The 12,208-nt window shown below is 30.5% G+C and overlaps 1 protein-coding gene across 6 annotated transcripts in view; it reads right to left on the bottom strand.

Annotated features, from left to right (window-relative positions):
* Window positions 1-7,783: 7,783 nt before the first annotated feature.
* Window positions 7,784-12,208, bottom strand: part of LOC143042363 (protocadherin-9-like) — a 71,407-nt gene continuing 66,982 nt past the window's right edge. For all 6 annotated transcript variants that reach the window (XM_076214640.1, XM_076214639.1, XM_076214643.1 and 3 more), the window contains 3 exons: window positions 10,860-10,947; window positions 9,327-10,026; window positions 7,784-8,917 (listed from right to left, as the gene is read on the bottom strand). In XM_076214640.1, the coding sequence (XP_076070755.1) occupies window positions 9,605-10,026; window positions 10,860-10,947 (510 nt within the window). In that variant the 3' untranslated portion in view covers window positions 7,784-8,917; window positions 9,327-9,604. The remainder of the gene's footprint in view (window positions 8,918-9,326; window positions 10,027-10,859; window positions 10,948-12,208) is intronic.

The following is a 12,208-nucleotide window of genomic DNA, read 5'->3' as shown; positions in this document are numbered from 1 at the left end:
TCAAGTCCAAGTTGTAGAATTTTCTACCTTCAGCCATACATATTTCGGAAGTTCCGGTTTTTTCTTCTTCTTCTACAAATCATAAATTAGAATGTGGATCGTCTTTAAAGAGAAAAGTAAACTGAATATGAAAAAGAGGGGTCAATGGCAATTTTGGATTACAGATTCCTCGCATGTAAAGGAAGTGGCGGATTTAGATTTGATTGTGAGCATCTAACATAAACATTCGGCTGTAAAATCGCATGGAATTGCCTTGGCTCAATCAGATATAAAGTATACTGAGCAGAAAAACCAGAAGCAATACGATATCATAATTTCAATTATAATGTGAATCATTTTTCTTCCAGAGTAAAATATAAGACATTATGTAAATATATTATATAAAGAAACGACCAATTAAATGTGTAAGGAGAGGGGGGTACTGGTCTATTTTCATTCTGAATTTTGTCGTCACAGTCAGTACCACCAAAGCATCAGTGTACGTTTTGTTCTATCTAAAGAATCTAATAAAATTTAATAGCAAAAAGTCTCAATCATAAAATTCTCTTTGATTACAATATTATTTCTTCAAAGTTGGTGATAAGAATATATATAATTTTTTGTCGTAAAATCATAACCCGCTCTCAGAGCTAAAAAGTTGTACTCTTTTACGGATACTTTTAAAAACGTGAATGTAAATACAAATTACGGTATATACATTGATATAAATTATATTCTAAAACATTCAGTCAAGGTACGTTTTATTATTATGCACTACAGTCACTAGAATTGGCCATTTTAATTTCTTCTTCTCCAATCGTAAAATTTTGAACAGTTGAATGAGGAATGTCTTTAGTATTTCATGTATTTCACGTTTACCTTGGTTAGACATTTTTGTTTAAAGTAGACTTGTCAATTTTTAAAAAGATTGATTTTATTTTCACTTTCGATATACGTGAAATAGAAACACGATAACAAAAAATGATAAATATGCGTTTAATATTTCATCTTCTAAAATAACTTACCTGCCATTTTGTTTGAGTTGTAAAGGTGGGTATTTCCGTTAAACCAGTTCTACTTTCGTTTCTATTTTTAATCAAATAAATCAAATCATTTTATTGGTGTAAAATCCAAATATTGGATTGTTACTAAGACAAACATGACAATCATTACAAACATATAATATCTAAATTTAAACAACATTCCTATTCTATAAGACTATATTTAAATGTTTTGGAGGAGATGATACCTTTGCAAATTTGAAAGTACAAGTACGAAAATTCATATTAATGCAATTGTTATAAAATATATCGCCTTCAGGGTAAATTATACAAAAGAGAAATTAAAAAGGATAAACGTAAAAACACATTCATAGACATAACAATTGAGATCGCAAAAAAACGTAAGAGCCGCAGGAGGAGATCCAGATGGGTGAAAAAAGATAACTTCATCATAATAGACGTGTTTATAAACTGAGTCTTTATCGTTATATTTTTCGGGGGGTTGTTGGAGGGGTTGTGGTTCAAAAAGTTTCTATATTATTTGCAAAATAATTCTTTTTTAACCTGGGTTCTTTTGGCAGAGCTATTCTTTCTAGGCAAATCTGTAGACCGTCTTAGAGGTCAACCATTTTGATTTTTGACTTTTGTCATTATTATTTCTGTATTGACTTAATCGTTTATTTTCAGTGGTCTAACAAGGCCAAGATATTCTCCCTTCTCGCTTTTTTCATAAGGAATTCATACGATCATCTTCTATGTAGTAAAGTAGTCGACGAATTCTCTTTTAAAAAACGTGTTGCAGTGACGACACCTATTAGGTCTAGTTTTTTGTTTGGTTTTGACTTTTGACTTCATTTTTTTATTATTTGATGCGCTTGTGTTTTTTTTATTTTTATGTCTGTTTTCGTATTAGAACTCTGTATTCTACTTTTTATGTGCTCTTTTTTATTTTAATGTATGCGTTTCAGCTCACCTGGACCAAAGGGCCAACTGATATTTTTCTCATCACTTAAATTGGTGTCCGTCGTTCGTCGTTAAATTTTAAAAATGTTCTCCTCTGAAACTACTTAATTTTACCAAACTTTATAGCCAGAATCATCATTGGAGTATCTAATTTTAAAAATGTTTCCGTTGACATCGCCAGCTAACACAGATGGCCGCCATGACTAAAAGAACATAAGGGTAAAATGTAGAATTTGGCTTATATCTCTAAAACCAAAGCATTAAGTGCAAATCTGACATGGGGTAAATTTGATTAAATGGCCAAGATCTCTCTGCCTTAACTTTTTCAGAGAGATTGGATCATTCTTTCTGTAAAGTTCTGTTTTGAGAATCTCCCTCCAATACAGGAGCACCTCAATTGATGAGTATTTATCCACTAAAATCAAAGTAAATGTATCTGAACACTTAAAATGTGACATTTAGTAAATGATAAGTAGTCTTCTATTAAAACAAAAATTTGTATACCAACATTATTATTGTAATGGTTAAAAAAATATAAAAGAAATAAAATATTGCTTTTTGTAGTTTATACCTATTGAGATTAAGGAGAGCAACTGCAGTTTTTATTCTTTATGTAAAGATATGTTTTTAGAATCTTTCTCCAATTCAGGAGCACCTCAATTGATCAGTAATTACCCACTAAAATGAAAGTTAATGTATCTGAACACTAGTGACAAAAGTGACATTAAGTATATGATTAGTTGTCCTCAATTAAAGAATAATTTTGTGTACCAACATAATTATTGTAATGGTAATTTTTTTTTTCAAAAATTTTAAAATTTTGCTTTTTGTAGTTTAAGCTTTTTATTCATGAAATTTACAAATATATCAAAATATGGGATCTGGAAACAAACTTCACACAGCTTATATCAATTATATTGGGTTTTATAAGTACATGTATCCCTGTGATAAGAGTTGACCTACAAATTATCTGATTATAGCCTCAGATTAAAGCATTGCATGTTGGTGTGTGAATGATCTACACTACAGCAAACAGGATGAAAAATGTTGTCCTGCATTTTTTTAGCTGTAATCTCTGTCCTGCCTTTTTATTTTTACTTCTGTTCGGTCCTGCCTTTTTTTTTTTTAGTTTATCCTGACTTTTTTTTACCTAAATTGTCGTCCTGACTTTTTTTTTTGCAAGTGTCTCATCCTGCCTTTTTTTTTTTACTCAAAACTCCTGCCCTGCCTATTTTTTTTCAAATTTCATCCTAGCCCCCCCCCCCCCATAAAAATCAAATGGTAGCTCCCTAATAGACTATGCAGTTTTTGTAAAAAAAAACAATTGAAGATGAGATGCATTTCGTTTTAAAATGTCCTACTAATCAAGGTCTTTGATCTGATTTTATAAATAAAGGCAACAGTAGTATACCGCTGTTCAAAACTCATAAATCTGTGGACAAAAAACAAAATCGGGGTAACAAACTAAAACTGAGGGAAATGCATTAAATATTAGAGGAGAACAACGACACAACATTAAAATGTAACACACACAGCAACGGACTAAGCATTAGACAAAATCCGATGAGAATAACCAATATAACATCAAAACCAAATACATGAATTTGGGATAGAAAAGTACCGTGACACGTCTTATAGTAATGTGAATTCACACTCAAAAATAGGAGAACACGGAAACACAACGTAAAAATGTTACACACACAGAAACAAACTATGATATAACAATGGCCATTTTCCTGACTTGGTACAGGACATTTTTAAAGAAAAAAATGGTGGGTTGAACCTGGTTTTGTGGCATTCCAAACCTCGCACTTTGATGGCATTATTAAATATAACATTAAAATGACAACATAATAATACAGGACAACAATACAAATAAATTACAGAACGTATTTGGCAAAGAAACACATGAATAATAGATAACAAAAAGGCATCAGGTTTAAAATTCGTTACGTCAAAAAACGCACCTCGTCCAAACAAGACTTACCAGTGACGCCCAGATATAAAAGTTCGAAAGTCAAAAAAAGGGTACAAAGTAGTACAGCTCTGAGGATCAAAAGTTGAAAAAGGTTTTGCCAAATACGGCTAGGGGTTTTTGCTTGTGATAAGAACATCCTTATTATATAGAACAATTTAAATTTTATCAAATGAATATAAAAGATTTACATGATAAAACTGACGTTAAAACCATATTATTGAAGAAAGCCTTCTATGTATAAATATATACAATTAATGAGTTCTTATAGACTTAGAGTTTATGTAATTTGGGTTAATTTATATTTCGTGCACATAAATTAAGAGCTAACATGCTGTCCTTGGATGGTGTAAACTTCGCACTAACACCATACACCATACACCATACCCCATTACACCCTCAGATTACACCATACACCTTGTACCATTACACCATACACGTTACACTTTACACCATACACAATTCCCAATTCTATCTACACGATCTCAAATTACCAATAATGCAATTAAATTTTAAATATTAAGATTTGTATTATGTTTATGCTTACAATCCGAAAAAAAACCAACTTCGTATGCAACCAATGAAAGGTCGTACACTATCATTCACACCATTCCCGATCGCACGTTACACAATCACACCATTACACCATTCCCCTTACACCATACACCATAGCACCATACACCTTACACCATTGCACCATATGCCATACACCATTACACCATACACGTTGTTTTGGGAAGTTTACACCATCCAAGGGCTGTGTTTCACACTACCTTCTGCTATCTATGTATACTTTGTGTAATTCATATATTGTATGCATATAGTTGTTATAACATAGCAGAACGTATGTGTGGAGAGTAATTTATAGGAGATAACATACCATGCTCAAAGGCAATTTTGGGCTTAAAGGCTGCCTTCCATAAATAGGATCCAAACACCAGCTAAAGATTTCAAGGGCATAAATATTTGCCAAAGAAACAAATGATGGAAATTTAAGTTTAGCAAAATCCTTAATTTCACACACACCCCAAAACAATTAAAACAACAGCTTGATGTTTCCAGATGGTAAGTAATGACTAGTGTTTCAATGATTATTTCGACTCTACATTTTTCATTACTCTGTTGTCAAAGTTTCAAATACAACACTTTTGCATCGAAGGACGTGGGTCTGATCAACATGCAATAATGTATTTACTTTTAACCTAATGTTGGTGTCCATTGTTTTACATGTGTTATGTACAAATACTCAGAATTTGCCTGCCTAAATCTGTAAATTGCAGCTCCTAGGGGGGGGGTCATCTGAATGGTGACCTGACGACTCATTTAATAGAATCTGTGAATTTCATATATAAGGGGCTTATAAACAAATAGGATGTGTCACTGATGAGTCTTATGTAGACGAAACGCGAGTCTGTCGTATTAAATATAATCCTGGTAACTTTGATAACTATGTGAATGTTTATCTTAATTTGTATATAAATAACCTGGTGATTTGATGATCTTTTTTAAACGTGACCTGGTTACCTCAGAGTGGTATCCTACCAAATCTATCAAATGCTACACATCTTTCAAGTCGAAATCATAATCAACTATGATCAATCCTTCTTTATGCTTCAACAACAAATGGAAGTTTTTAACGACCTTGACTGGCTATACAGCCCTTGCACGGTCGGTAATGTATACTTCACACAAGATATTGCTTGGACATTAAACTATTGCTAGAAGTCTACATCCTTATTATCGAAACTTAACCGCAACTTTATAAAAGCTCATTAAGCAGAAATCAATGAATTATAACAATTGAGCAAGACCTCTTATCCATTCACAAGAACTTGGAACCTGATACACAGCAGCATTACAGTGACTTGACTGTTAGTGTTGCTATCCACCAATTGCAACTCATTCAAAATTTTGACCAAATTGCAATTTGTTTTATAAAATCAAATTGTTCAACTGGTCAGAATATTGAACAAATTGTTCAGTCAAAATGTGAAAGTGCAAGGTGATAAAATAAAATATACTTACAATCCTATAAGACTTTAACTCCACTTTAATGATGTTATTACTAAACTTGTCTAACAATCTGTATAGTTATATTATAGCCATTACCATACTAAAGGTAAAATGTTGTATTTTGAATTGCAATAAAAATGTCCAAACTAAGCTTTTATATAGCTTTTCTTTCGAAAAGGATTTTATATTTATAAGAATCATATATCATTTAAAATAATACATCATATATTCAGTAAAATACGTGTGAAATAACAATATGCTATTGATAAGTTTCCTTGGGCAGATAACCTAAAATACTATTCTTTTGAATAAAGATTTTTTGAAACCAAAAAAGATTATCTCCCCTTCCTACAAACATATTGCAATTTCACAAATATTTTACTAAATATGAAATGTTTTTATTCACATAATGTGTGATTCTTATGAATATAGAATACTTTTCGAAAGAAAAACTATATAAAAGCTTAGTTTGGACATTTTTATAGCAATTCAAAATAAAACAGTTCACCTTTAGTATGGTAATGGCTATAATTTAACTATACAGATTGATAGACTAATTTAGTAATACCATCAATAAAGTGGAGTTAAAGCCTTATAGGATTGTAAGTATGTTTTATTCTATCACCTTGCACTTTCACGACTTGACTGGTTTTCTACAGCAGTTGGTTCAAATTTCTGACCAGTTGATCAATTTGGTTTAATAAAGCAAATTGCAATTTGGTCAAAATTTTGAATGAATTGCAATTGGTGGATAGCAACACTTACAGTCAAGTCACTGTAATAAATATGTTACAGGTAATGTGAAATACATTAAGCAAAATCTCTAATGATGATGACCTAACTTCTTACTGGCATTCCTCTCACAGATATGCTTGCTCCTTGGAGCTTTCAGACATTACTAGAAATACTTTGGTATTTTTAACCTGTTTATTGAGGTGCGATGATTTTAATAATTATGCAATAATATAATAATATTCTGGTTTCGAGAAAAAATGCAATATTTTGATTGGATTATGAGGTGTGAATATCTGTTAATGTTGAGTTGTAGGCAGACATTGTATGTAAGCTTAAATCTATAAACCATGAAAGTATATGACCCTGACAGTTTTAGGGGGTTGTGGACCAACTGAGGAAAGACCTCTAGAGATTGACGTTGTCCCTGACCTATTCACTAGAATATGGAATCTGTTGCTGCAGCTCAAAGAAAAAGCATTATAATTTATTAATGAGATTACCAGTAATGTGAATTACATCAACCCAAATTTCTAACGAATATGGCCCAACTTCTTACTGGAAATACTCACAGATATGCTATCAGGGCTACTTATAGAATTAATTCCTTTGCATTAAGTATTTTTACGAGGTGTAGTTATTTTGTTATGAATTTATTCACCATTATTTATATGCTGTACAATACATCTTTTTTCCTGTGTTCTAGAAGATATGTCAGGTTTTTATTGGACTATTATGTGTGAATTTCAGTTCATCTTGAAGTTTAAGATAGATATTGCATGTCACTCAATTTTATAAACCCTTCAACTTCCATGATTTTTTGACAATAGGATTTGAAAAATATGCAAGCAATGATGCTGCCATCTTTCTAAAGATCTATCAGATGAGTTATATTTAAAGTAGGTTAACATTTTGTGCATTAGTTCCCTCTTTTGAATTGTTATACCTTCTGTAGCTTACTATGGTATATGGTTTTTGCTCATTATTGTAAGTTATACTGTGATCAGTGTGAAGTTGTTAACCTGGATTTTTTTTCGTCTGGTTTTTGGTAGAAGCTTATCTCTTGGCGATCATACCTGTCCATATCTCCTTATGAGTAGGTGTTTGAAAAAAACAATAGTTTGTCTTTTATATTTATTTTATTTGTTAGTTTCATTAATATAACATTGTATTTTGTAGTATATTTCCTCCATCTAGTTTATGTGTAAAACAAGTGTTAACAAGAATAATACTAACAAGAAGGGACAATTCATACAAATAACAAATAATATATAGTTTCTACTGACCAATAGTTATCTCTCGTCAGATTCATATGCACCAATCAATATCTAATTATTGGATTTTAATTTTTGAACTCTTTTATATTCAATTTATTCCTAACTCTGAATGTAATTTGCTCCCTTGTATAAATTTCCAATAAACATATCATAATGAAATATAAGGGAGATAATTCATTTTTTTTTGCTTTTGGTTTAACACATGTCATATTATGCCGAAGCAGTTTTACTAAATAACATACTGCAATATATTGCTTTAATTTCTTATATATATGCCAAAGGTATCAAAGATGATATTTTACTGCATTCCAAAAAAATTTCAACGAAACATAAAAATAATAGACAATTGTTTCTAAGTGTAAAAGTTGATTTTACCTCTGCACAATAAATGTAGCTAAATGCTATCTTTTTTCAAAAATGATTTTGAGAGAGTTTTCTTTCTTTTTCTAAATTCTTTGGCTAGCTAATTTATTCCAGATTCTGGCAGTATTTTCAGTAAGAATAAAACATAATTCCTACGCCTTTCATACCTATAAGTAACAACCATCTTTCACATCATATTTTGTTCTCTCTCTCTCTCTCTCTCTCTCTCTCTCACTCGCACCACATTTATTAAATTTGGGACTATTTTTTATATCCATAACATTCACTTTCCATTCCTAAGAACAAGCACCTTTATATATAATTTTGTTCTTTACAAATTATAAAATATAACAAAAATAGTTAACAAAATTATGTACAAACTGAACACATTAGTAAATAAATGACATCACAGACCTCTCACATGTCATGCTTACATGTATAAAGATTTACTGAGATCAATGCAAAATTGCAAAAAATGAAATGAAAATTTTGCCATTTTAGTTTTTTAAGAATTGTAAAAGTTAAAAATGATAAGGATCTATCATGACTACTACAAGGGGTTTTCCTCCACTTTACATTCTCTTTCTGAACTCCATTTTCTTTTCTCCTTACATCTGAAAATACAAATAAAAAAATAAATAAATTGTTACATCTAAAACAATGCAAACATTTCTTTCAATTTTCTGTGATATACAATAACTGTTCTCAGAAATATGTTGTATGCAGAATAAAATATAACAGCTCTATAAATTTTTATTGCAGATCTCATAAAAGGAAGATATGACATTAATTTCTTATAAAATAACTTAACATTTGTGTGTGCAGATTACTGTATTTTTTTTTAGTAAAAAGTAGCAAAATCATGACATTTGCAAACATACAAATTCACATCAACATGGACAATAGGTTTCTAAATCCTGACAATACACAAAAACTAGTAGACTTTACTATGACAAAGTTGTATGTTATTTTATTAAATTTTATGAAACCCAATTAAATGTAACAAAGAGAAATTAAACTCACCACAACTCCTGCGTACAATACATTCATATCCACATACTAGTCTTTCTTTCTGCATTAAGAAACTGTAGTCCTAAATTTTCAGTCAATGGTTGAATTGGAGTTATCTCCCCTGGGCCATGTTTGATTTTCCTCTGAGTAGATTAGATTTTGTTTGGTGAGCTGATCAGGAATTCATCACAGTATAACATATTAGTTTAGGCATTTCTATCTCACATTCAGCATCGTAACAGTATAATGTAAAATTTGGCACCTTTATTTGTAGAAACTTCACTGTCCTGCTATACGAAAAGATCTTTTGGACGATTTTCAAATTCATCGTCCAGTTCATCTGGATTTATTGTGTAGCTACCGGATGTTGTTGTGCATTCATCATCATCTCGACTCTGAATGCTACCTAATGCCATATAAAATGGCGTATTGTTTTGAAAATTTAATTTCATATCATTAGTCCATGAGGGACTAATGGTTGAAGTCTGTGAATTACTAGGGTGCCTACTTGATGGATTTTCTGACCACATAGAATTCATACTTCCCGTCAGCATGCTATCATCTAAATATTTATTAGATTTGTCTCTCATGGGCGGTAACATATTGCTACGTGCAATGTCTGTATTATTAGATTTGTTTTTGTCTAACATAACATATATTCCTGTGTTGTTATAGGTTTGATTGTTCAGAGCAAATGGTCTTCCATTTTTATCTGAAAATAATAAAAAATAATAAATTAAAATTTAATGAAAATAATTGCGGTCCTATTGAGTGAATTAATTCAACATTATTTTTTCTTCTTTATCTTCAAGTGTGCTTTGTTTTTTCAAAAGATTTGTACTTTTTGGAGACTTTTCAGAGATTTTCCTGTGGAATGGGCTGCTGCAAACTTAATATTAATGAGATTAATGTACCTTTTACATGCTCACCTTCTTTCAAAATGATTTTTTTGGCAAACTGCTTCATTGACATTTACACAACAATATTGTCAGACTTTTATATACTTCAAAAGTTGATACATGTATGTGTATCTAAATGAATAATGATTGGAGAACAGACCTTTCTCTTTTGAATTGTTTTATATTTTTCATGATAGGTCATTGTATAGCTTACTTTATAGTGTTTTTTTTTTTGCTATTGTTTTAGCCTATACAGTGCCCAATAGTTAACATCCTTGTCCTTTTGTCTGTCATCGTTTGTAGTGGATAGTCGTCTCATTGGCAAACATACTACATCTTTTCTTTATAGTGAAAAAAGTGTATTGTCTCCCTTTTTAAATTTCATCATAATAAAAATAGTGTGTCCAATTTCCTCATTTTCTTCCTTATACTTTATTTATATATTTCTCGGTTTTTTTTAGGCAATTATGATATCAAAACTATATATTAAACAATGGTCATATTTGTTTGAACAATGAAGTGTTCTATAAAAATTCATTACACACACATACACAATATTGTTACTGACCATGCAAGGGCTGTATGGCCAGTCAAGGTCGTTAAAAACTTCCATTTGTCAATATTTTTAATTAAAAATAAAATTTACCTAATTGCTGATTGTAATCTTCCTCACTTCCATGACCACTGTCGGTTTTACTTGAAGTTTCACTTTCATCTGGCACTTTTTGTGGCATCTATGAAAAAAAATCAAAAATACTTAGTTTTATTGTCATACTTTGATTTGTACTAAGGAACTAATTTTCTGTATTGATTTGTTTTTTGAAATATAGAATTGTTATAAGCATAGATTAAAGCCTAGAAATTGTACAATTATAATTCTTTAATTCAAAGATTTTGATAGTATTATATTTGGAAGAGAGACATGTTAACCTGTACCTAAAAAAAACATACCAATGCATCAATTTCATTCGACGAGTATACAAGTTTTCAGATAGAATTAAAGCGGCAAATATTGTGCTTTGTGAGAAAAAATTACAGAAAAATCACAGGGGGTTACAAAATACAGCTTATTTTTCCTTATGTAAATTTATTTAAGAAACTGCTTATCATTGATTTATAATTTAGATTCATAACTTTTAATAGGAACACCTTCAAATAAATTAGAAAAAATAAACTATCAAATCTTTGAAAGAAAAAGCATCTTCCTTTTTGAATTGTTGAAAATAAATAATAAAAATATTACATCAGACCTTGACTGTTTTGCTTTTTCAGTAATTAAAATCCTTAATGCTCAGTTTATGACCATGGTCCTCTTTCAATCATAACTTATTTTCAATGTTTATACAGAAATCATGTAACAGAATTAAGACGCTACATTTTTAACACAATAAATCAAATACATTTATATCTGTGGAAATTGTTTTAAAAAGGTATAAATATTAATAATATTTTGAAAAGAAATGAATTCAAATTATCAAAATCATTATGATTTCTGCAATATCATGTCCTTATCATGCGTTTTGATCTCAAAAGTTATATTATGAAATAAAATATAGCGTCAAATTTCAAATAAACTTTATGGAAATGTACATTGATTGTTCCGATGCACTCCAATGAGAAAAGGGTAAACACTTTTGTAGAAAAAAATCAATTAATATTTAATAGCCAACACAAACAATAACATGGTCCTATTTTGGAAATAAAACAGCAATATAAATAACACCCTTTTACATATTGTGCTAGGTAGGCCTTTGAAGAGAAATCAGCTTCTCAGTGAAGCTTGTACCTATGTTTAATGCCACCTGCTGACTAAAACACAAAGGGGAAATGACATTCATATTTCATTCGCTGTGTTTTTGACATGGCTGGCTTATGCACGTCATTGTGGCTTATGCACGTCATTGAATTTTCTTCATGTATAAAATGATATTCCAACTTAACATGATTATATCCATAGCCTGAATAGAATTTTTAACCATGAAATGAATTCTATTT

This window comes from Mytilus galloprovincialis, chromosome 8, assembly GCF_965363235.1.
Source record: "Mytilus galloprovincialis chromosome 8, xbMytGall1.hap1.1, whole genome shotgun sequence".
Taxonomy (NCBI): Eukaryota; Metazoa; Mollusca; class Bivalvia; order Mytilida; family Mytilidae; genus Mytilus; species Mytilus galloprovincialis.
This window is presented reverse-complemented; position numbering and strand designations above follow the sequence as displayed.